The sequence below is a fragment of the Martes martes genome (assembly GCF_963455335.1).
Source record: "Martes martes genome assembly, chromosome: 5".
NCBI lineage: Eukaryota > Metazoa > Chordata > Mammalia > Carnivora > Mustelidae > Martes > Martes martes.
In genome coordinates, this window is record NC_137892.1 from 93,835,908 (window position 1) to 93,861,356 (window position 25,449).

General features: G+C 54.9%; 1 protein-coding gene across 5 annotated transcripts in view; it reads right to left on the reverse strand.

Moving 5' to 3' along the window:
- Positions 1-409: 409 nt before the first annotated feature.
- The window catches only part of JADE2 (jade family PHD finger 2), a 51,856-nt gene continuing 26,816 nt past the window's right edge, over positions 410-25,449 (reverse strand). For 4 of the 5 annotated variants that reach the window (XM_080803447.1, XM_080803449.1, XM_080803446.1 and 1 more), the window contains 8 exons: positions 23,556-23,716; positions 22,666-22,877; positions 21,374-21,541; positions 19,465-19,581; positions 18,048-18,512; positions 8,207-8,324; positions 5,455-5,583; positions 410-4,177 (listed from right to left, as the gene is read on the reverse strand). In XM_080803447.1, the coding sequence (XP_080659573.1) occupies positions 3,372-4,177; positions 5,455-5,583; positions 8,207-8,324; positions 18,048-18,512; positions 19,465-19,581; positions 21,374-21,541; positions 22,666-22,877; positions 23,556-23,716 (2,176 nt within the window). In that variant the 3' untranslated portion in view covers positions 410-3,371. The remainder of the gene's footprint in view (positions 4,178-5,454; positions 5,584-8,206; positions 8,325-18,047; positions 18,513-19,464; positions 19,582-21,373; positions 21,542-22,665; positions 22,878-23,555; positions 23,717-25,449) is intronic. The other variant, XM_080803448.1, reaches the window with a different exon arrangement.

Below are 25,449 nucleotides of genomic sequence, written 5' to 3' on the forward strand. Positions count from 1 at the left end.
ACCAAAAGTCCCAGACTCCAGCCCTGGCTCTTTGGCCAATGTGGCCAGCTGGGCCAGGGGTGTGGGAAGTGGCCTCCCCAAGGGACTTGTGACAGGCATCCGGACCATTCTGCAGAGCTCCGGGCATGGGCAGAGGCTGGCCACATCTGGCCATGAGCAAGGAAATGCCAAGTCTGGCTGCTGCCAATGTCTGTTAGTAGCACACAGGTGATTCTCCAGAAATTGCCCCAGCCAGTCCCACAACGTGCCCATACACGACACACAAACACGCATGCACAAGGACACAGGAGACGCGCCCTGGCACAGACGCACACACCTATAGCCCGGCACCCACGTGTGGAAACCTCGGGGGCTTCTCGAAGGAAATCGAGACCCTCACATTACAAATGCTCACACACTGTCACAAAGTCAGAGAACTCATTTAATAAAATAAAGCCTTCTACCTTTCTTCTCCTTAGTCACTTTAAAATACATTTATGATCCATAAAAATACTTTCCTTGCAACTTATCCTTTTCTCACTGTGAAAGGGGGGAAGGTGGAGCTGTGCAGCCCGGACTGGGAAAATGGGGAATGACAGAATGAATAACAGAGCAGCTTCTCCCTCCCAGAAGAGGGCCAGTGAGTGGGGACAGATGTGGTCAAGCATGGGCTCTGCCTCGGCCTATGGCCTGCAAAAGGCCTCCTGCTTTCTTCTCTGCTTCCAAGCTCAACACCAGGGGTGGCAAAGCTGTCCACATGGTGAGCAACAGACCAGAGAGAGAGTGAAAGGGCTGTGGCTAATGGAGGAAATGACAGTGGTGGGGACGAGCATCCTTGACCTCTGCGTAGTCTTGCTGGGTGCCCTAAAGGTGGACAGCTGCCCGGCAAGAATAGTTCTAGGGCCTGGCCTGGGAGTGAAGGCCCCCTACTTCCCTCATCACCTGGCTGAACAGATCCCTTGGCCCTGTGCAGGACATGGACCCAGGGAGAGTCCAGTCCAAAGTCAAAAGCCAAGACAGAAGAAAATCAAGAGGCCAACCTGGGCAGAGGCCCCCCAAAGAGAGCTGGCTGCCCCCTGCCTGGCCTACCCAGACCAGATCCTGGCCAGCCACGCTGCATTCTCTGCCCAGTTCTCTCCTGCCCCCAGGGAACCCAAACTCTGTCTCAGAACACATGAACGGGTGAGGGGGCAAGTGCTGAGTCTACTGGGCCTGAGCCATTCCTGACACCCCACCCCCACCCTTGGCAGAGTTTGGTTGTTCTTTAAGCTCATCCCCTGGCTTCCTGCGAGGTCAGACCGGGCAATCCAGTACAGACAAGATTGTGACCCAAAGCACGGGGAAGGAGGACTGTTCAAAGGCAGTAAACAGAGAACGGGGATTGGGGCGCCGGTGCGGACACTGCACGGGCCGTGACTGCCAAGGATGTAGGCCGACTCAACTCTACATGGTACCTTGTGCCACCCCAACGCCCAGAATCCTGGAAGCCCGTCCTGAGTCCATTCCACCTGGACCAATTTGCCTGATCTTCTGAACGGAGTCCTATCTTTGCTTCTTATTTTGCTAAAATTCCCACGAAACTGAGTGTCGATGACAATGCCACTGTCGTACCTTGAAAGTTCCGGAGTCAGGGGTGGGTGCTCAAGCTGCTCCCCATCCCGCTGATTTGCAGGTTGTGTTACCTGTGTTGGGGGAACCACATGGTAAAGACTTTTGCCATGCTGGTTTTGCGGTCAGGATTCTTCGCCCCCTCTGTGAGTCTGAGTTTGGAAAGCTCACGGTGGACCCAGCCCCGGATCTGAAATCTAACGCTGGGTCCGGCTTCCCGATTTGAACAGTTGAGCAGCAGCAGAACAGCATCCTTTTCCAAGAGCTCAGGCTCGTCTCCTTGGGTGTGTGCAATGAACACATCTCTACGCTTTGTTGCTAAAGAACTCCATTAAAAGGAAAAAAAAAAAGTCCAAGTGACAAGTTGTCAGGTCCAGGCTGTGCTGTGTTATGGTCAAAATATTCTTTGGCATCCATAGAATGATTCGACTGATTCACTGGACTTTTGCAAAGTTCTTGTTGAAGTTCTAGCTTCACCAGTGGCGGAAGTGACCCAGGAGTAATTCATGAAAGAAAAAAAGCCATGTTTTCACTGAATTCCTTGTTTGTTTTTTCCCTGAGCTATCACCCTGGGGCCTCTCCACTGAAACTCTTCAGAGCAACTACCTGGGACCTAGAGGATGGGATGGAAAAGGTGGCAGGCAGGTCGGTGGTGGGGAGGGAAGGCATAGCCAGGAGAGGGGGTCACGGCTCAGAGGGATAGAGGAACCAGGAACATTCAGCAACACTTGAACCCTATCCCAGGCCCCGGGATCCCACTGCTTGTTGGAAGGAGGAGTTTCCAAAAGGAAACTGAGGAAGAAGCTCGTCTCTTAGCAGGACTGGAAAATTTGAAAAGGCAAACGGTCTGGTCTGGTCAGGTCAGTTGTCTGGGAGTGACCAGACTTGGGCCGAGACTGGCCCCGAAGGAAGGAAGGAAGGAAGTTGGAGCCCCAGAGCAATTCTCTAAGTGGGGGAGTCTGAGCCCCACGCCCCTGTCTGGGCACTGGCCCTCCCTTGCAGCCCTCCACCGGCACTGGCGGCTGGCTGTTTGGGAGTCCCCTGAGTAAATGGCACAGCTCAGGAAGAGTTCCAGGAACCCTTTCTCCGAGCCGCCGGGCTGGGCACTGGCAGGGGTGGAGCAGCAAGGGAGTGGAGGGTCGCGGGGTGGGCGGGCAGGCCTCAGATGATGTGGGTTGATCAGGAACAGCTGTGGTTCCTCTGGAACCAGCGGGCCCTCTGCGCCCCCTCAGTGCTTTCTTGTATAAGCTCATTGTGCTTGTGACAGTGAGTAGACTCTGGCTGGGTATCACTTATTAGACTTCCTCGGGGATCAGTGGAGTGCAGCAGGACCCCCCAAATGGACCCCAGTAGGATTTGGGGGCAAGGCGGGGCAGGCCCTGGGCTGGCCCGTCTGCCATGAAATAATGCCCAAACGACGGTCTGTGTCACCCAGTGGCAGCAGGATGGAGTCCTGGGCTCTTCCTCACCTTGCCTACATCTAGCCAGGAGCCTGGCAAGGCCGTGCGGGCCGGGGCGGGGCGCTGCCAAGGCAGGGACAGTGCCCAGGACCTGCGATGGTCCTTGCGGCCAGAGCCATGGAAGGAATCCTACTGTCCTAAGCCAGCACAGAGGAAAGACAACAGTGTGGAATTCAAAACTCTCTCTATATTAAAAATAAAACCACAACAGAGTGGCAGTCTCAAGGGTCTGAGACACTCAGCAGAGATAGGAAATGGCAGTTGTGACTGGGCTGAGGCCTCATGGGAGGACCAGGGCAGGGCCCGGGATTGGGTAGGGGTGACTTAGGAGGCCAGTACCCCCATGCGGACCACCTCCTCAGCCCCTGCTTCCCGGGGAGCCTGCTGCACCGCACTGTCCTCAGCTTCCACATCTGAGTCGCTCATCTCCCCATCAGAGAAGTAGCCATCAGTCTCAGTGTCAAAGTGTAGGCTGACCTTGGGCCTCTCGGCCACAGCAGAGGGCGGTCCTGTCCCAGCATCAGGCCTGGCACCTGGCGATCTCCGGGTTCCCTTGTTTTCGCGGGGCAGCCGGAGCCGGCCCAAGGGCTTGGGGCTCACTGGAGGGCCAGGCACTTGGACATTTGAGTCGGCAGCCATGGGGACTGCCTCGTCCGGGGTCTCGGGGACCAGAGGGGGGCTCTCGGGGGCTGCTGGGATGGGACAGTCCCCAGCTGCAGGGCTAGATGGCAGGTGGGAAGGCGTTCGCCGCGTTGCTTTCCGGGCCACTGGCCCTTGCCCCCCCTTGCCGGAGCCCGCATCCTGGCCCCAGGGCTTCTTGGGGGATTTGTCTGGAATCGTCCGTGAGCCAGGCCCATCCTGTGGTGGCTTCTTCTTGGCAGGCAGGCGGGTGCGGCCCCGGGCCTTCCTGGCAGGGTCCCCAGGGCGCAGTGATGGGTCCCGCATGAAGCTCAGCAGTGTCTCCTCGTCTTGCAGCAGCTCCTCTGACAGCAGCCCCGGAGCGGGGTCTTCACGGTGCCCGTGGTTCAGTGACCACTCGCTCATGGCCATGTTCTCCGCCGTGATCTGTACTGACTGAGCCAGCCAGCTGTTGAAGAAGGTGCCATCGATGGGGAAAGAGGTGGACAGGCCTGGCCGAGGGGAGAGAGGAGGCAAGTGAGATGCTCGCAGGTGTGGGTCGTACCCTCTCTCAGGAAGCCCTCTCAGACCCTCCCCAGCAGGCCACTCTGTGCCAGACCACACTGAGCCATCTGGATTTGCTGATCCCTCCCGCCAACACCACCGAAGAGGAGGGGCCACAGCATATACCCATCTCCCACAGATCAGGTCAACCTACTCCCAGAACTGGCTTCATGATTTGTGGTGCAGAATGCAAAGGGAAAATGCGGGCTCCCTGTTCAAAAATTATTAAGATATTTCAAGGCGACAAGAGCAGTACATTAAACCAAGCAAATACACACCCGAGAAGCCAGCTCTGCCCACCACCCCCCATCCCGGGGACGCAGGAGATGGAGGAATGAAGGGAAAAGCCCTCATGCCACCAGGGGGCGCTGGGTTTTCATAAGAGCTGCTTCCAAAGCAGAGAAGCTGGATCAGTGTGTCAGGCCTGAACAGGGTAGCCAAGTGCTTCTGGGTAGAAATTCCCTCTTGGGGGCCTGGGGTGGCAGATGATCCTGGGCCTTCCTTTTGATACCCAAGTGGTCCCCTTCTTGAGACTGATGGAAAGACAAGATGACCTGAGACCTCCCTGCTGGAGGGGAGGTCTGGAAGATGCCACAGCCATCCTTAAAAAGTGTTCTGGGGAAGCATGTGACACCCCGGGAGACAGAGCCCAGAGCTGGGGGACATTCAAGAGCTGTTCTGCTTAATGCGGCTGCAGTAAGGAGTCTGTGAGTGACGATGGGCTGGTCCAGTACCTGTGGCATCTCCTTTGGGTCTCTCTGGGTGGCTCCAGGAAGGCTCCCTGGTGCTGGAGGGAGGGCTCATTGGAGAAATTCCAGCAGAATGGGACCAGGATGGACAATTCTGGCAGACCCTCACCTCCCAGCATAGGGTTGCATTCTGGAAGGGCCTAGATGGCCTACTGGATCCCTTGAGGGCCTCCAGAAAAATCTGGCATCCAAGACTGGCTAGGGGAATGTGCGTGCGAGCTCCTGGCCTAGTCTCCAGGTCTACAAAAGGGGAATTTCTTGGGATGCCAGGCAGGACTCTGAGACCCTACCTGGTTTCCCTTATGGATAAAAGGTGTGAGCCCCTGAGTATGGAAGGGCCTGGTTAGCCCTCTGGCCTTCCTACTTGGTGCAATAGAGGTGCTGGGAGATCCTGCTGGCCTTAGGTTGGGGGCTACAAATGGAGTGATGGTGTGAGCCTGGCCATGTCTGCCAGGCCAGTGTGGCCACTCACTCACCCAGCTGCCCCAGGACTGAGTCAGGCCCCGCTTTCACTTTCTCTTTCTTCTCGGGGCTGCCCTTTGGGCCCTCGCGGCCTTTCCTTTTCGAGTCGCTCTTCTTGCCCTTTGCTCTCCTCCCAGACCCCTCTGTGCCAGGGAAAGAAAGAGCAGGAGGGAAGTGGTTACCCGGAGCAGCTCAGTCAAAACCGTCCTAGGAGTCCTCGCTCACCTGAGCCTCACCTTCCAGGTCCCCTTGCCCTGCTGATGGGCCCCAGGCTCAGAGCCATGGGCACATGGGGTAAGTGGGGCTCCAGTGAGTCAGGGACAGCTGGTGGGAAAGAGAGGGGTCACTGCCTACTGCTGCCCTTGAGCGGCTTGGGGAGGGCACAGGACCACGAAGAGGGTGGAGGACACCCTGGAGGACCTAGAATGCAGGCTGATCTACAGGCCTATAGATGTGGAGGGAGTCCTGGTCGGTGTGGGAAGGAGTTGAGCAGCCAGGACAGACAGGAAGGCCAAGTTGAGTGGCCAGGACAGGGCCTTCAAGGCCAGGCCGAGGAGTCAGGCAGGATGGGGTGGAGGAACACTGAGGAGTTGAGAGACATGAGTTCTAGTCAGGCCCTTGAGCAAGTCTCCTCCCTGGTCTCCTGATCTGCTCTTGAGGTCACTCAATAGATGGCAGACTAGGGGTGCACACCTGGCCCTCATATCCTTTTGGTACCTGACCACACAGGTCTAGGCCCTCATATCCTTTTGGTACCAGACCACACAGGTCTGAGCCCCTGAGAATACTGGAACAGGGGAGGACATCTGTAGGGAGAGGCCCAGTTGCCAGAAATCTCCTAGCTTTTTAGCCAGAGGCTGGCTCGGTTTCCAGATAAAGCTTCACAAGGAGGTTGAGGGATATGCAGTCTTCCCAGCTCTGTTGCTAATTGCCGGCGCAACCTCAGGCTGGGCCTCAAAAGCCTCATCTCTGAGGTGGGTCCTGTGCCTGCGTAATTTGGAGACTTTGAAGCTTCCCTCACTTCCCTCAGGAAAGTCTGAGCTCTTTGAGACCACAAGACTTTGCATTTCTGACCCCATCAACCCCCACACCTCATTTGAGACATCGTCCTTTTGTCCCAGTGGCTGCTAGGCCAGCCTCCTTCCAGTTTCTCTAAAAAGGCAGGCTTTGGCTTCTAGGATTCCAAACTGTCCTGCCCTCCACCTGGTTCAACTCACGGCATAAACATCACTACTGTGGGAAGCCTTCTCCAGCCATTTGGCCAGACAGGCCTCAACGATCTGCTGGTGGTAGCCATGTCCTGTCCCAGGGGCCGAATGTCAAAACCCCGAGGGCATCAGTCAGGTAGGGACAAACCTGTCTCCCTTCCAAATGGCCTGCTCTGAACAAAGGGCTGCCTGCTGCTGCCACTCAGGTCTAGGAGCTGTAAAAGTGCCCAGACTCAACACGGGACAGGACCCTGGCTCTTGACCAGGTTTCTGGAATCCTGTACCTGAAGCTACTACATGCCCTGCCACTTTCTGTCGCCCTGATGGTGGGGCTCTCCGTCTGCAGCCAAATACATGGCTGCATTGAGATCCCAGGAAGCCTGATGTGTTTCCAGAATCACCACTGCTGTGAAGCCATCCCTGATACTCTGTCTCTGCACTGGTGCCAGCTGCAGCCCCTCGGGCACCACTCTCCTTTACCTTTCCAGATGAGAGGCTCCACAAGGACAGGGACTCTATCCATTCAGTCCATGGCAGTGTGCCCCACGGTGCCCAGCACAGAGCCTGGCATACTGTCTACACTCAGTTCATGCTTGCTGCAAAAAATCAACAGATAAGAGGGAGCCTGGAAAGCTCTGGCTGCCAGGAAGCTGCCAGTCCTGGGGAAGCACAGTAAGGTCTGACCTCTGCGTGCACTCGACCCAGCCTGAACCAGGACTTGTATTTGGCAGGGCTAAGGTTTCTTAGGCCAGAGTGGGTCGTGATCCCAAAGGGCACAGCAGGCAGCTTGGCTGGGGTAAGGGTGGGGCGGTACCAGGGGCTTGTTCTGAGGGTGTCCAGCAGTGGCAGCTCCTGGCTCAAAATCTCTCTCCATCTGGCTACATGTCTTCCAACATTAAAGAGCCCTTTTTCGAGTGAAGCATTGCCCTCCTTAAGATGCAAACACTCTGGAAAGGGCCCTGTGTCTGGCAGTATCCATACAACTAACAGACAGCAGCAATGTTGAAGCTTCTTTGGCCTTGATTTCCAGATCTGTTGAGTGCATGTCACAGCAACAGTTGAAGAAAATAAAGAAAAAACCCTGCTGGTACAGTGTCTAAATTCTGTCAGATGAGGTCAGAGAATAAGAAAACACAGGTTCTCTTCCATCTCTGGAGCAGATGCCTGATTCAGGATCCACATGGAGGCACACGGGTTAAGGGAAGCTCACTAGCTTCCGCCCGTCCTGCCCCAACACCAGCCTAGAGCCACTGTTGACATGCCATCCACTCCAGAACCATGATGGCCCTGGAAGTACTTAGGTGTTCCCAGTGGACCAAAAGCTCTTGGCCCGAAGCCTACATTCCCAGCTCTGGCTCCTTGTCAGTCAACACACAAGAGGGCCCTAGGCAGTCCCATCTCGGTCTACTAGTTGGTTATGGACAGTCCATGTATGGGCCAGCAGCCCCGGGCTCCTTGTACATGCCCCCTGTACATGTACAGGCCCTGAACACACACCCTCCCTGGGGACAGTATGCACACTGAGCAGGGGCTGGCAGACGGCAGGGAAGGCACCCACCTCGACACAGGTCCTGTTCAATCAGTTTCATCTGCAGGTGGAATATCTGCTCCTGGAGTTTGCAGATGGCGTGCTTTGTCCTCTCGCGCCTCGTCACCATGTAGCACAGATTTCTAACCTGAGGAGACATGAGAGAGGTTTGCCACTTTACTCACGGGTCGTCACCCCTGACCTCCCCGCTCTGGGGGGCCACCCGCTGCCTACCCTGCCCAGGACATCTGGGAATCAGTTACCAAGCCCCGAGTGTGTCCTCAGCCCCAAGCCACAGTTCTCTTGTCCAAAACACAGGAGGTGGAGCATAGCCTGGATCCTGCGGCCCCCACTGAGCCAGAGTCAGGGAGGGATGCAGGGAGAGCATCTGGTGAGCTCAGGCTGGTGACTCCCCCCACCTCCTCCTGGCCACCATTTCCTGCCCCTCAAGGCCTTTCCAGTGTGGCTGCCCTCTCATATTTACACAGTGCCCCAAGGCTCACTGGGACCTGGCAAGGTCACCAGGTCCATCCCTCTGCCTCCTGTCCAAGGCCTCTTTTTCCAAGACATTCCTCAGCCATAAGCCCTGTGGCAAACCCAACTCCAGTCCTAGGACACAGAGCAGTGACACCTCCAGCAGAACAGCTTCTGACCCAGCAGGGTTCTGCTGTGGCCGAGCCATGTCCACTTGCTGCACTAGGACCCAAGCCAAGCTCACGCCTGCTCTGGCCAAGGCCCCTAGTCCACATGGCTATGTCCTCAGGAGGGAGGGTAGGGGCCTCTCCAACTCCCTTCAGTCAGCTAGGAAGAGTGCTGAGTGCCTGGGAGACCAGTTTGCTTAGCTCATGGGACATGGACCCACTTCTGCAGCTGTTCTGAAAGCACCTGAAGCCTGGGCCATGTTGTTCCCTGTCCACCTGGCATCCTTCTCCAGCATGCCATCCCCTCACTGATGCTCTCAGAATGGAGCACACTTCTGGGGCCAAGACCAGGCCCCCTCCGTCAAGACATTTCCTTGTTCTGGCATCGTATTCAGCTCAGGGTGGAGCCTCAAAGCAGGGACAGCTGGCCAGAAGCTGTGAGATGGAATTCTGGGTCCCACTAGGATAGTCTCTCTGTCTGTGGCTGGGTTCTGCCTTCAAAGCCGAGTTCAGGCTTCATGTCCTTAAGCTGCCTAGGGGTGACCTGTGGGTTCCAGAGTCCTTGCCTTTGTCATGACCTGCATTTCTCCTGGCCTGGGGGACAGCTGTGATCACACCCCTCTGCAGACATGGGCATCCTCCCCTTCCTTCCTGAACCTAGCAGTGGAAGAGATCCCAGAAATGCCAGGCTCTGCAGGAACTCCAAACAGCACTCCACACTGCTAAGTGCACCCAGCATAGACCCTGGACAGAGGCCATCCATGGCCCACACCTCCCTAAGGGGCAGCCACCTGGCCCCACCTAAGAGCCCTTGCTTCCTCTCAAATCCTGGACTTCCTCAGAACCTCCTCGTAGCCACATATCCCTGAACACCAGCTGTGGCTTGGGGAATTCAGGTGGCGTTGGGCCCTGGGCTCAGCGGTGCACAGTGCCATTGGGGAGATCGCTTTCTTCTGAGGGCTTCCTGCCTAGCAGGGCAGAGAGTTGTAGAGCGAGTATTGACAGGACCAGGCAACCCTGATCCAGACCTGGGGTAGTGAGAAGACTTCTTACACAAAGGGGAAGCCAGGCCAAGTGAGAGATGATCATGCACAAGGGCACACAAGGCCAGGCAGGGGAGAGGCAGGGCGAGACGTTGTGGCTAGCATGCCAGGCTTTACCTGACTTAGCCAGGCCGAGGGGATCTAAGGAGGGACTTTGCTGGGGATGGGGGGTCGGGTATAAGTGCTGAGACCCTGGAGTCACCCTTCGGGACCTAGCTCCTCCTCACCTGCCCCCAGAGCCAGTCCATCAGCACGCCCCAGTAGTCCCTGGTGAACCTCATTCATATCAGCTCCCTCTACTTCTGGTCACCATATTAGCTTCACTGGGACAGACAGGCATCCTGACCCTTCAGCTATCTCAGACCGTCTTCTTGAAATGTAAAACCCTCCTCCCCTTTATACCCCCACTGGTTTTCCTACCAGAATGAACAGTGCCCCCTGCCAAATTTTATGTCCACATGGAATCTCAGATATGATCAGCTAAGATGAGGTCATACCGGATACGAATGAGCCCTAAATCTAGTGACTGGTATTCCTATAAAAGGCCACGTGAAGACCATGTGAAGAAGTATAGGAAGCATGCAACATGACAACACAGAGAGAGATGGAATCAGGGGTCTACAAGTCAAGAATTCCTAAGCATTGCTGGGAATCAAAAGCCAGGAGAGAGGCCTGGAACAGATCCTCCCTCAGAGCCTCTAGACAGAATCAACCTTGACAACACCCTGATCCTGGACTTGGGAGTCTCTAGAACTATAAGAAAACACATTTCTGTTAAGGCTTCGAGTTTGCAATGCTGTTATAGAAGGCCTAGGAAATGAATACAACTTCCTATGACACTTAAGGGAAAAAAAAAAAATCAGAGCCAAGTCCAAGGCTTTGCCCAATGTGACCTCCCCCAGGCCATGTCCCACAGCCCTCCAGTCTTGTCCTTTCTGTATCCAACCCCTTTCTGCCTTGGAGCCTTGGTATATATTTGAGGCTCTTTCCAAGGCCAGACCTTGTCCTTCAGGTCCTGGCTCAAATGTCACCTCCAAAAGGCCTTCCCTGTCTACTGCATCCAAGCAGCCCAACATTATTCTCTCTGTATCCTAGTCCGTTTCCCTCCTGGCACTCACATGGCCTAGTGTGTCTGGGGACATTGGGGATGAAGAGACAGATTCATGGATACTTTGGAGGCCTAAAAACAAATCAGTCAACACGTTTAACCTAAAACACAGATCAGTCAAGGTATGGCTTTAAAAAACTACCAAATATGTCATTCTCAAACTTTACTCTAACACTAACTTCTAAAGATGACCTGAGGCTCAGAACTGCAAATGTTCCTCTCAAAGAAACCAATACTTAAGAACTTCCTATTAAAATACAGACTTTTTTGGGTCTTTTATCTTTTACAAAAGGGTGAACCCAAATGAATTACTAGCATCAAGATCCCTTGGGAAGCTGGTTAAAAACACGGATTCCCAAGGCACCTGGGTGGCTCAGTTGGTTAAGTGTCTGCCTTCAGCTCAGGCTGTGATCCCAGGGTCCTGAGATTGAGTCCCACATCAGGATCCCAGCTACGCCCAGGAGTCTGCTTCACCCTCTGCCTCTGCCTACAGCTTCCCCTGCTTGTGCTTTCTCTCTCTTTCTGTCAAGTGGATAAATAAAATATTTAAAAGCAAAAACAAAAAAGCCCCCACAGAGTCCCAGTGGGGAGCCTGGGTGGCCTCAGTCATTTAAGTATCTGACTTGATCTCAGCTCAGGTGTTGGTCCTGGGGTTGTGAGTTCAAGCCCCGTGTTGGGTTCCACACTGGGTGTGCAGCTTACTTATACAAACAAACAAACAAAATCCACACAGATTCCCAGGCTTGGGAGAATAGCAAAGTCTCTGGGGGTTGGGACCTCAAATACACATTTTATATAGCATTACATAATCTGAAAATTACTACCCTCAGCCAAGTGCCTCCAAAGTGACCTGCACAGGCTACTGAGTTAGTTCATCACACTATAGGAAAAAGACATTAAAGTATCTACTGGTGTGTGTGTGTGTGTGTGTGTGTGTGTGTGTGTGTATGTGTATGTGTATGTTTTTTTAAGATTTTATTTTTAAGTGACCTCCATACCCAGCATGGGGCTGAACTCCCAACCCTGAGATCAAGAGTTGCACACTCTACCGACGGAGCCAGCCAAGCGCCCCTACCAGAGTATTTTTGATCCTGTGAGAAATTCTGATTATGTCTCTTCTTAATATACAGTGGTAGATATGAATGAGACATGAAAAAGTATAATATATTGTAAGTAAATGCTGAGTTTTTCTCCTGATAAGGTACACTACACAATCAGTGATACCTGGAGGCTCTTGCTGTAGAAGACAGGAATGCTTCTTCCTGTGAGAATCTCAACAATGCCTACACACTGGTCAGGATGGGACTCCCTGCTGCCCCCTCGCCCTGGAATCACCAACTAATTCTCTAATTTCTCTCTAGACTCTTAGTTCAAAAAAAAAAAAAAAGACCATTTGTTGGTTCCATACTTAATTTTACTGAATGGAGCATTCCTCTTCTGTGATGGCTTTTGGGGACCAAATATTGATACCGTAGAAGCTCATCCAACCTATCAAGTTCCTTACACTGTCATTATTTTTTTTTTTCTGATTATAAACATAAAAAGTTCTCTTAGAAGCAAGGGGAGTGAGGGGCGCTTAGGTGGCTCAGTCGGGTTAAGTATCTGCCGTTAGATCAGGTCATCATCTCAGGGTCCTGGGATTGAGCCCCACATGGACCTCCTTGATCAGTAGGGAGCCTGCTTCTCCCTCTCCCTCTCCCCACCCCCAGCTATTCTCGCCCTCCAAATAAATAAATAAAATCTTTTTAAAAAATCAGAGGGGACGGGGCGCCTGGGTGGCTCAGTGGGTTAAAGCCTCTGCCTTCGGCTCGGGTCATGGTCTCAGGGTCCTGGGATCGAGCCCCGTGTCGGGCTCTCTGCTCAGTGGGGAGCCTGCTTCCTCCTCTCTCTGCCTGCCTCTCTGACTACTTGTAATCTCTCTCTGTCAAATAAATAATTAAACAAAAAAAAATCAGAGGGGTGCCTGGGTGGCTCAGTGGGTTAAAGCCTCTGCCTTTGGCTCAGGTCATGATCTCAGGGTCCTGGGATGGAGCCCTACATCGGGCTCTCTGCTCAGCGGGGAGCCTGCTTCTTCCCCACCCCACCTGCCTCTCTGCCCACTTGTGGTCTCTGTCAAATAAATAAATAAAATTAAAAAAAAATCAGAATGAAAAGTATCAATCAAGTAGCAAAGTCCCCCCAAACTAGGGACTGGTCATAAAAACAGCCTTTCTAGGGGCACCTGGGTGGCTCAGTGTGTTAAAGCCTCTGCCTTCGGCTCAGGTCATGATCCCAGAGTCCTGGGATCGAGCCCCACATGGGGCTCTCTGCTCAGAAAGGAGCCTACTTCCCCTCCTCTCTCTCTGCCTGCCTCTCTGCCTACTTGTGATCTCTGTCTGTCAAATAAATAAATAAAATCTTTAAAAAAAATAAAATAAAAACAGCCTTTCTATTTTGATGAAATTGTTGCAGTATCGGCAAATTTTACAGAGTGAACCTGAATACGGGTGAGGAGAGGGAAGGGGCAGGGGAGGCTCCTGGCCAGTTATATTGAGCTAGACTAGACTAGTGCTGAGGCATCTGTGGAGACTAGGGAGGTAGTGGGGGGAGCAGGCTTGGACCTGGGTGTGTTGGGCATGAGATGCTGGAGCCCAGAAGGGAGGTGTGGGCTGGACCAGCCTCCTGAGGGGGAGCAGAGCCATGGAGCAGAGCACTGACAAGTCCCCCCAGGTGTGGTGAACTGATGATCCCTGGGGCCAAGGAGTGTTCACAGGAAGCAGGTGAACAAGGGTATTAAGGGAAGATGTGGTCTGAGTATCCAAAAGAAACATATTTTAAGACCAAAGGTATGTCTGACAGTGGCTACCATGGCTGAGAATGCTGGAGGATGAGGATGGTGTAGTGGCTACAGGAGGTAGGAAGATGGAAGCTATTGGTGGCCTTGGTGAATAGTTCTGGAATATGGTGGTGGCAGGAGCCTGGCCAGAGTGGGAAGCAAGGAATTAAGAGCAGTGAGGGAGGACAGGAAAGGGAGGATGAGGATGGGGGTAGTAGCGGGTCCCAGGACTAGAGGGACAATGGGGAGGGAGGATGTGTTTTCAGAGATGGGAGAAGGTGAAACAGACTCAAATCCTGGAGATTGAGTGGGCCTAAAGAAAAGGACGACTCCTGTGCTTCAGGGTGCACACTAGGGGAAGGGAGGGTAAGGAGAAAGGGGAGCGAACCGACAGAGGACTCCACGGGCCAGAAGTTGGAGGGCTGCCTCTTGTCTGAGGCACAGGAAGTGAGGTTGAGGGCTGAGAAGGGGGAGCCCGGAGTAAGATGAAATAGGGGTGCAGACAGGGAGTGTCTGGGCTGGGGAGCCAAGAACATCACAGAACAAGGCTGGCTGACATGAACCTCGGTGAGGCTTACCTGCTGCTCAGCACAATGGGATTGCTAATAGGTGGGCCTTTGCCAGGTATGTGGCCTTCACACAGTGGCAAGGGCACGGGCAGCAAGCCAAGTGGGGTGGGGCTAAAGAAAACGGGGGACAGCAAGGGGGGGTGCAGAACGGAGCAGGGAGACAGGAGGCTATGGGCAAGTAGGGGGATTTGAGATTGCAGGGTTACTGATGGGGCAGCGGGGTGAGGGGGTGACCAGGTTTCAGTGGAGTGAGGAAATGAGTGGGTTGGCAATGTGCTAGAGATGGGCGATAGAAGGGTTGAGGGGCTATAGTTCTGGGGCACAAGGCAGGCTTTGGTGGGAGGCCAACAAGAACAAGTCTGGGTACTGAGGACAGAGGAGATGGGATATGACTGACCTGACAAGGAAGTGGGTGGGTGGCGAGTGTGGGAGAGTATCAGAAGTGTGGCCTTGGGGAGATCCCACAGGTCTTTCCTCAGGGAGGGGGGTGTGTATCTGAGAGCTGTCCCCTCTTTCCCAAGCCAAGTCATGTTCTTAAGCGAACTCTTGGTAACAAGACCCAGAGCCACAGGCATGGAGCCCCATGTAGCCCAAGCTGCTGGCACAGTTGCTAGGGGACACCAGGCGGCGTTGACAGGCTGCTCATCAGCGCTGCAATTTTTGTGTCAGCTGTGAATAACTCCAGGAGCCGGCAGCAGCCGTGCCTTCCTGAGCAGCCTGCTGGGGCCACGGCCTGCGGCTGAGATTTTAGGAACACACATCTTCCAAGCTGACCATAAAATGGGACTTCAGGCTACTGGCGGCAGCGTGGCCCTGGCTTCTGCTTCTCTTAGCAAAACCCCTGCCTGGCCTTGGGGGACACAGCGATCAGGGAAGATGCTCTGTGATTCCTCCCCAGGTCCTTGCACCAGGCCTGTGTGCTCTGTCCTCCACGGGGCCCCTCTCCAAGCAGCCCACTCTTCTAAGAGCCAGACAGCAACAATAAACATGGTGGACAGCAGAGGTCACTGTGCTTCTACTTTCGCTGTGACGCCAAGGTCAGTTGGCTCCTTATTCCCATTTTACAGAAAGGAAACTGAAACTCAGAAGACACACAGCTGGGAAATGCCGGAACCGGACGCAAACCCAGGCTGCCCAAGGCTTCCGTCTCAACCCCGACCCTGCCTCCCTGATGCATCTAGCCCCCAAGCTGGCCTGGTTCCCAGTCAGAGGCTGGCTCCTTTTGGCCGCTGGCACTGACTGGGCCATGGCCAGGCCACCAACAGTCATGGGTCTCCGCAGAAAGTGTCCCCCGTGGCAGAGCTCTCAGGCCTGCTCACTCACACAAGCTACCAACGTGTGGCTGTGAAAGGCCCCAAGGCTAGATCCGGAGGGGTCAGTCTGGCAGTCTCGGCCAGGGCTGTGCACTCCCTCACTGTGTTCTCAGCTGGTGCCCCCCAGTTTAGCTTGGGGGCTGCTGGACAAGCATTTTGATGGGGCCCTCCCAAGCCCTGAAAAGTCAGCCCTGCCCCCTCTTCCTGGAGGACGAGTGGGCGGATTCACACCTGACTTTGGAGGGCTCTGTCCCTTTCCCAAAGGTGTCTGCATGGCAGCTCTGGTTGCCTGGGAACCTTCTGGCATCCTAGCCCTTGACCTTGGCTCCTGGCCACAGCTGTACCAGCTGACAGTGAGGTCCAGAGGTTGGGGGGACTGATAAATGATGCTTTTGCTCAGGAGGTGTAGAGAACAGGAGATTAAGGCAACAGCTCTCCTTACAAAAAACCTCCCCCCCCCCCCATTCAGGTCCAAATTCAAGTCACACCCTAGAAAACACACATTCCTCTTAGGCTCCCGGTAATTCATCTTCCAGACCCTTCCAGACCCCTAGCTTTCTCATCTGCTCATTAGGGCCAGCAGAAATTACTTTGTCTCTTTTTCCAGGATGATGATTAAATAAGTCACCTGCCTCCTGGCTTCTACACTGCCCAGTCGGAGCCAGACTGTGGACTGACCAGCACAGACCCTAGGGAGGTCAGACCTGAGGGGTCATCTGGGAAACAGCAGGAGTAAAAGCAAGGTGTGAGCGCTGGAGCGCTGGAGCCCTGGAGGGTGCAGACTCAGGGGTGGCCCGAGGACAACTCTGGAGGCAGCTCTGGTCTCTGAAAGTACTCCATGTCCTCATATACTTGATGCCACTGCCACATGAGACAGGACACTGGGCTGCCCAGGAAGTGGCGGCTACAACGTAGATGGCCTTGCCCTCTGACCTGGCTGGAGCCAGGGACATCTGCTGTCCCCACTCTCCACCTGCCTCTTTTGCCAGGCCAGCTGCCAGGCAGTAAGCCCCCTCCCAGGCCAGCAGGGTTGTTTACCCTTGACTGGCGCTCCGGGGAGAGGATGAGGCTGATGGAGATCAGGCAAACCGGGCCCAGTTTCAGCATCTCCACCTCACATTCTCCCCAATAGAGCAGAACACGTGCCAAGTTGTTCTACCCATTTTATAGACTTGCCAACAGAGATGGACCTAAGATAGGCAGCTGCCTCAGGTCACACAAAGCCCCCTGAACTTGTCCACGCAGGGCTGTCTCCTAACAAGGCCTGGGGCAAGGGCAGGCATGTGTCTCTGTGCCACACACGGAATACACTATGACATGATCTCACATGCTCTGGAACCCTCGGACTGAATGTCCCAAAGACAAGGGGCTGGAACAGCACCAGGATGGTTCAGAGACCATCCTGTTTCATCCTTGGGTTGCCTCCAACCTGGTGGTAGCACTGGAGGTAACACAGTGGGAAAGAAGAGTCGAGTTCGAGGGCTTCCCCAAAGAAGATGGAAATTCCTCACCTCTTTTCTGGGGGAGTAGGAGGGAATGGAAGCTTTGGGGGACCTCCACTGCTCCAGGAAAGCAACTCTCACTACCCTTCAACCACCACAGCTCACCCGGAAGCCATGTGTCTCCTCATGTGACTCAGCTCCCAGGACTACCACCTTCACCATGCCCAGACCCCCTGTCTCCCAGCACACAGCTGGGGGGTTTGGGCCACCCATCTGCTGTAGGCCCCACAATTCCTTCATCAGGGTGAGCGTTTGGAAGTTGCAGCCAGAGAGGAACAGTCCCTGCTTAAAATATTCTGCAGTTTCCACACACATCATGACCCACCCACTGAGCTCCCTTCTCTCCACACAGGCCACTATGTCTTGGCCCACCTGTAGGCCCCTACACCCCACATTAACACCTGTCTTCCCTGCCCTGGCCCAGCACGTGTTTGTCGGGTTGATCCAAACGGCTATGACTCCCAGTTCCTCCCTGGCCTCAGATTCCAAGCAGAAGCTCATGTGCTGGGAATAGGCATGGCTCACAGAGGCCACAAATGGGGACAGAAGCCAGCAGAAGCTGGAAGCCTGGGCTGTGGCCCAGCTCTGATGCCCTCTAGCTGCAGGACCCTGGCAGGGCCCCCAACCCTTCAGGCCTATAAAAAGGTAGGGACAAGAGGGGCTCAGAGACCCAAGGGCTAGATGCTCCCCTCTTCTGCCCCGCAGCAGACAGCCCCGCCCTGTTAGAGAACCAGAGGCCCTCAGCCCCTCGGCCAGAGCGCACCGTCTGAGTCCTGGAGAGCCGTGGCTGCTGCAAGGCAGCGTGCACAGGGTGGAAAGGCTCCCAGGACATCCCCTGGGTAGGCAGGCCGGCCGGTGGGGCGGAGCCGGGGCCACTCACCCTCTCCAAGTCCTGCCGCAGGTGTGTGAAGAGCTTGAGGCGGCGGTACAGGACATCCTGCTCCTGCTGGGCCAGGTTGTCCACCTCGTCGGTCTTGGGGGTCAGTAGCGGCTGGTTGGCGTTGGCTTTCCTCTTCAGCTTCCAGTACTGGTAGATGAAGTCCACCAGCGCCTCAGCCAGCTCCAGCCGCTCAGCCACCTCGGCAGGCTCCACCAGCTCGTAGAAGTCTTCCTCCAGTTGCTGCAGCCGCTGCTTGCGCACGGTCACCTTCTCCAGGTCCTCGCCAGCCGGGCTGGGCTCCGCGGGGTCGGAAGCGGGCTCCCCCCGGGGGCCCCCGTCACTGTGCTCCTGGCAGAACGACTTGAATTTGACCTCATCGTTGTCTGCTAAGATAGTCCGCATTTCCAGACCATGGTCAAAGGCGCATGTGACGTGGAACGCTGTGACGCAGGAAGGCATGGAACACTGGAGGGAGAGGAGGGGATGTGTCAGGCACAAGGGGAGCCCTGAGAGGAGGGAAGAGGTTCCTGAGAATCCAGGCTCCTGGTGAGATCCGACCTAAAGTGGCACAGACGCCCAATATCCTGTGGATATGGAAGGAGCTCTGGTAAATGGGAAGGGGGAGTTCTAGGGGAGCCTGAAATGGGGTTCAGCACCCTACATATTCTGGGGAAATGAACAGTCAGGTGATTTGACAACCCTTGAGGATAAGCTGCATGACTGTGTGCGTAAAACGACTTTGGAACAAGAGGCATTAGAAGAAAAAGGCTGGTGATGGTCAGTCACTGCCTCCCTTCCACAGCATGAACTAAGATGGCGAGTTGTGCGACTCCTTTGTCTTCTGGGAAGAGGGGCTAGAAGTGGACCCCTTCCTTCTCTTGCCCAGGCAGTTGGGGCCAACTCAGGGTCTGCTACTCTCCCCTAGCCTTGGAAGATGGCTGTGGGCCTCTCATAAACGTTTCAGCAATACCCCACCCAACTATTAATGAACCTTTATGTTGCATGCACAAGTCATTTTGAAAGTCTTAAAAATGGGTTGAAGTACATATAATGTCTGCAATGACAACTGTTGCTAGGAAAATGAGGACAAAAAATGAACCCCCATTTTCCAACCCCAAAACCAGCAGCAGCACATCATCTGGGAACTTGCTGGAAAAGCAAATTCTCAGCCCATTCTAGATCTACTGAATCAGGACCCCGGGGGACAGGCCTAGCAATTCTGTCTTAACAAGCCCCCCAGATAATACTGATGCATGCCAGAATTTGGGACCCACTGCTATGGACAGACTGCCATAGCCTGTCCCTGCGTGGGGAGAGCCTGTTAGCTCAGCTGGAGGAGGAGTGTTTCCTGCCCCTCCCATGTGTTACGTTTGATGTCAGAAGTCCCTGGGCAGCCACGGGGTGAAGGACCTCATACCTGGATGCAGGTGCCCGTGCACTCCTTGCAAAGGTTGCAGGACAGAGCCCAGCGACTGGCGGGGATATGCGAGATCTTGGTGATGGGCTCCATCTTCTCTGGGCACCCAATGCTGACCTGGGCAGGAGACAGGGAGCTGCATCAGGCCTCTCCTCCCCAACTCGCCTCTAGCAATCCCCCAGAAGGGAGCTATCTGCCATAAACCAGGCAGTGGGCACACAGGGCAGTGCGAAAGCCCGAATCCCAAGCTGACCAGGAAGTAAGTAAACTAGTGTTTGCTCACCTGTAACTAGTCTTAAGTTGTTTGTGACTATGTATGAGAGTGCACATCAGTCCGTGTAACTGAGTGGGTGTATGTGCCTGTGGCGGTGTGGGCCTTGAGGCAGGGAGGTTGCAGAGTGTGAGTGTGTGTGTGTGTGTGTGTCCGCGCGTGCGTGTGTGCACGTGTGTGTGTGTGTGTGTGCATGCAGACACACACACAGATGAGTATATACAGCATCCCCGTGTCTTCTGTATGTCACCCCTTCCGTACTAGCACCTTTGGAGTTCTTACTAGAACATGTGTTTATGTAGTTAACATTTCTAGGCAGCAACTAAAAGCCTCAAGGCAGCATCGCTTCTCCTCCAGGGCTTGCCTAGGCACTGGGGATGTGCCTTTGTTTAGCCCTGCCCGTCCCTCCTACGGGGACAAGCCAACAACCACTATCTAACTTTCCTGGGCTCAGCCCACCCCTCAGCCCCAGCAAGTCCATCTGCCTCCCCACTGTCCATGCCTAAGATGGCAGAAGGACTCCTGTCCAGAGGTCCTGAACCACAGGGCCCCATGGTGAGGAAGAGCTCTTGCTAGTTCTGTCTCTGTAGTGCCCAGCCCAGGGCACACTCAGAGGTAGTCCCAGCTTTGAAGAGCTGCTCTGGGAGCAAGATACCACTGTCAACACAACCACGATCACCACAGAAGCCTACGGGGGGGGGGGGGGGTCCCTGTAAGAGCCTTCAGACTGAAGCCCAAGAAGGGGAGGGGCCCTGCTGAAAGGGCCACCTGGCTTGCTTGCAGGCACAGGCAGCAATGGAGGGGGGCCATATTCCGAGTTGGGGCACACAGCAGGGCTGGGGCAGAAACTCTGGTGAATGTCAGCATTTCCTATTTCAAATAAAACAGGATGACCTTCCAGGAGCTCAGTGCTCTGATGACTCACTAAGTCACAGTGGGCCTGGCCTGTCACCCATGGTCCCCCACCACCTAGACTCAGACCCAGGCCAACTCCCTCATCCAAGCCACAGCCACGGTAGTAGGCCCACCATCCACTTCTTTTTTTTTTTTTTTTTAATTTTTTTATTTATTTGACAGAGATCACAAGTAGGCAGAGAGGCAGGCAGAGAGAGGAGGAAGCAGGCTCCCCGCTGAGCAGAGAGCCCGATGCGGGGCTCGATCCCAGGACACTGGGATCATGACCTGAGCCGAGGGCAGAGGCTTTAACCCACTGAGCCACCCAGGTGCCCCCCACCATCCACTTCTAATTAGCTCTCTACCTGACTGCCTGATCTCCTTTTAGGTCAGCTGGCTTATTTTTGTTTTAAGCAAGGAGCCTGATGTTGGTTGGAACCACTGCCTGGATTTCGAGGGACCCACAACACACTTTCCCCTCTGCTCTGCTGCCTGACTTCTCCTCGGCTCTTAGACCTACCCTCTGGATCCCCCAGGCCTGCAATCCCACCTACCCATGGAAACCACCACCTGAGCTCTACCCAAGTCCACAGGCAAAGCTCTCTACGGGTTGCTGCCCCAGTTCTTCTCAGGTGCCACGTGAGACACCCCTTTTTACAGAAGCCTGCTTCTTTCTCAGTGCTCTGCTCCCTGAATTCTATGCTCCACTTCCCCAGGGCCGCCCCCCTGCCCCGATCTGCCCACCTCAGGAATCCACAGCGCGCAGCTGACGTGCACCCACTTGGTCCCACTTCTGGTGGGCTTCAAGGCTCCTCCTCGCTTGGGGCAGAGCAGGCACTTTGGCTGGACACCCAGGGCACATGTCCGGCACAGCCAGCTGCCCGTGGGCACCTTGAGGATCCCGTAGCATGCCTGGGGAGAGAGCAGGGTGGTCACCATCTATATCTGGTCAGGAGTCAGCTGCAAACAGCCCCCGGCCAGCCTATGTGAGGAGCTACAGAACCCCACTGCTAGCAGGCTCTGGCAAGGAGGCCTCTGGACGGATTCTAAGGCCAAGACTCAAGTCCTCCGCAGAAGGGCTCAGCTCTGCCCTCTGTTGGGAGGAAAGTCATCTTGGTCAGAGGTTCCTAGAGAGTGTTGGACTTCAGAAGCGTCCATGAACTCCTTGAAGTTGGACACAAATTTGGGTTTGTATGCTGCCTGAGGACAAGTCACTGAGCATTCTTCTCTGTTCAGAGATTTGTGAAGGGGGCTCCTTCTAGTCATGCCTAGGGCTTATGGACCTATGAGCTACTATGTATAAGGTACATGAATGAATGAGGGGTCCACTGCCTCTGAGCTCCCCAGGAGCTCTTCCAGCAGCAATGGCTAAGGAGTTGTGTGTATGCTCAAGTCAGGGCTAGAGTGGGTCCACTAGGTTCTAGTCAAGTCTTCTGTAAGTAAGGCCCAGAGATGCCTAAAACCTGGGAGGTTTGGGCTCAAGATGAAGAGGGAGAGCATGTCTGGCAACACACCTGGTTTCTAAGATCAGCAGTGGTAAATACTTATAGCCTGTACTATACTGTTCTAAGCAAAGAACTCCTAGGAAGTAACTGAATCCTCCCAACCACTTATTTTTATTTAGAGTTGAGGAAGTAGAGGCCCAGAGAGATTAAGATATTACCCAAGGTCACAGAGATTGTAAAGGGCAAGGCCACAATTTGCAATCAGGCAGCCTAGCTCCAGGCTTTGCTTTCTATCACAGCACTGTGCAGCCTCTTCCTCGGAGGGGAGGAGGAGCAGGGGGTCAGGGAGTTCAGTGCAGAGAGTTGGAGCGAGGCCCCCAGGAAAAGGATGTAAAGACCACCTAGTGGGCATTTCCTCAAGTCTGGGGACAGTGCTGAGCCCTGGGGCACTCACTCCATTCCCTTCCTCCTCCCTCGTCCTGCTTTCTGGGGGCCTGCAGCCATGGGGCTATGGCGTTCCTCCATCAAGGACCAGGATGACCAGCTGCCGGCAGCAGGTGAGGATGGGGGCGGGGCAGAGGGGCTGCCCACCTGGTGCACGCAGACGTTGCATTTGTCACAGAAGACCATCTCGTTGCCATCTTCGCCCTCGGGAGAGCGGCACACGTCACAGACAACGTCCTCATCATACTCGATGCCCAGCCCCTCCTGAGTCTCGATGGCCCGTACCATATTCTGGTGGCACAGGGTCTCCAGCTCCTCTAGCACACGCTCCAGCGTCAGCTCATCCAGCTCTGGCCTCTCTGTGAGGACAGCAGGGGACGGTGTTAAGAGCCTGGGTTGTCAGGACAGGTGTATGGAGGGGGCTCCACTTGTCCGCTGTATGACCTGGGAAAATGCATCCACTGTCATGGGCCTCAGCGCCATCATCTGGAAACGGGATGGGCTGGACCAGTCAATATCACACACCCCCGGGGGCTGGTCCTGCTCTTCTGACTTTAGACAGCTTACTTGTGACCACACGTATGTGTACATGTGGACAACATGGAAGGATCTCTGGGATGCAGCTGCATGCATGGGCAATCCATTGCCTGAGCTGCATGTATGTGGGGGGCATCCTAGGACATGTTGGTGGGCTCCAGCCAGGAGGCCCCTACTAACTGACCCCACACCCCATCTGTCATCCTAGCCTCACTTATGTGCTCACTTAATCTCTGCGTACAGGCTTACCAATCATATCCTCAAGAACTCTGCAAACGATAGGCCATTATTGTCCCCACCTGACAGCTACAGCACATGAGGCACAGAGACCCCAAACAAGTTCTCTCCAATCAGTAATGTGGTAGGGACTTTCTCTCATATCCATGCAGTGCCAAAGCCTCGTCGTGGGCACTGCCCTTCTGAGGGTTAGAATGCTGCCATTTGAACAAAACTCTGCCTGGCCTGCCCCAATCCCGCTCTCAGCCTGGCAGGTCACCTACCCATCTCCTTGAGCTCCGAGTTGATGAGCTCCAGCCAGTAGGCATCAATCTCGTCCAGGTCATAGCGGCTGCCCCCAGGCCAATCAGGCTGGGAGCCCTCGCCAAGTTCAGAGCAGCTAGGGGACACCTGGGTAGGGGGGCCTTCCAGCGGCGGGAGGATCCTAGGAAATCAAGAGAGGGTAACATGAGGGGAGGGACCCTCAGCCTGCCACCCTCACTGGGTCTGGGGACCTCCAGTGAGTTGGCCAGCCCAGCTGAGGAGCTGGTGGGCAAGTGAAGTGTGAGACTTTGAGGTCACCTCCTAATACTACCTTGTCCTGCCTGCCCACCTGCAGAGACTCCAAGGACTATGGGTAAGCAGGAGAGGAGACCAAAGGGCAGAATGTGGATTGGGAGTGGGTGCTGACCCACTGTCCTGCACATCCCGTAAACATCCATCCTGCCCATAGCATCCCTCTCCTGGTCCTCTCATGAGGGCATCTGGGCTCAGCTAAAGCTCCATGACCTAGATCTGCCCTGCCTGGGGCTACCCAACAGGCAGTCCATGTGCTCTCCTGGGCAATGCTCTGTGCCAGGCACTTTGGGAGAAGTGGGGTAGAGTCAGTAAGGCTTCAGGTCCTTTAGCATATACCCCTCAAGGCTAGTTGGGAGGCCAAGGATTGTCCCCACATCTCCACAAGGGGACGTGAGGCTAGGCCTCACTCTGGAGCGAGAAGGGGCTTTACCTGGGGGGTAAAGTATTGCAGTGCAGGATGGCCCTCTCCACAGAAAAGGTCTCCCTCCCCAGATACGATGTAACCTGAGCCGTCAGTCTCTCACAGTGGTGCCCCCACCCTCAGTGCAAGATGGAGGCCTCCTTCCCTGGAAAGAAAAATATGCCTACTACATTCCCAGGACCACACTCCAGCGTGGCCCTCCCTTGGGCCACGCCTCTCCCTGAGGCAGCTGGGAAAGGTCCTAGCTGCAGAATGTGGACTCAAAGTCCTGATCTGCTATTTTCTTTTAAGCAAACCCTAGCCCCAATGTGGGGCTCGACCTTGCGACCTGAAGGTAAGAGTCACGTGCTCTACCGACTGAACCTGCCAAGCACCCCCTAACCTATCACTCAGTGTGCAAATCTGGGCAAGCTGCTTAACTTCTCTGGGCCCAGTGACCTCATCCAAAAAAATAACCTAGCAGTAACAGTACTTACCTTCTATGGCTGGCAGGGGTTAAATGGACGGATATGTGTAAAGCTCTGAGAACAGTGCCTGGCACACAGCAAGCCCTACAGGTGCTTGAGTGCGTATTTTAAGTCCTCTGGATATCACTTTCCTCTTTCTGAAACGGAATAGGAGGGCTTTTGCCTTGGGAGGGCCCAGTTTCCCCTCTTGGCTCAGCTGTGTGCTGCCCCTGAGTTCCCGATGCCAGTTCAAAATGCCAGCTCTTCCCACCCCCCACCGGTTGCCATGGTTATCACTGCGGAGCCTGGTTTCCATCTGGCCAGCCCTGCCAGGGCTGAGAGGCCCCTCACTTGCCCGAGAGGCCTCCTGGGGTCGAAGGCAGGGCTGCCAGGGGCTGGGACTCAGTGCAGACTGGGGAGGGGAAGGCAGGGTGGCACAGAGACGTGGCTGAGCTGTGGGGAGGACTCCTGGGCTCCAGGCACGCCCTCACGTGTCAGCCAGAGGGGCAGGAAGGATGGGGGAGAAAGGGAGGCAAAAAACGGCCTGCAGACCAGGAGGGGAGGGTTGGAGGAGGTTGAAGGGTTCAAGGAGCAAGGAAAAGTGCTTGGCTCCACCCTGTCCCACGTGCGACAGAGGAAGGAAGCCTCAGGTAACCTCTAATGGTGTGACTTCCCCAATCCTCCTGAAAAACAGGTCATTCCAAATGGATGCAGTACTGATACTCTCAGTCC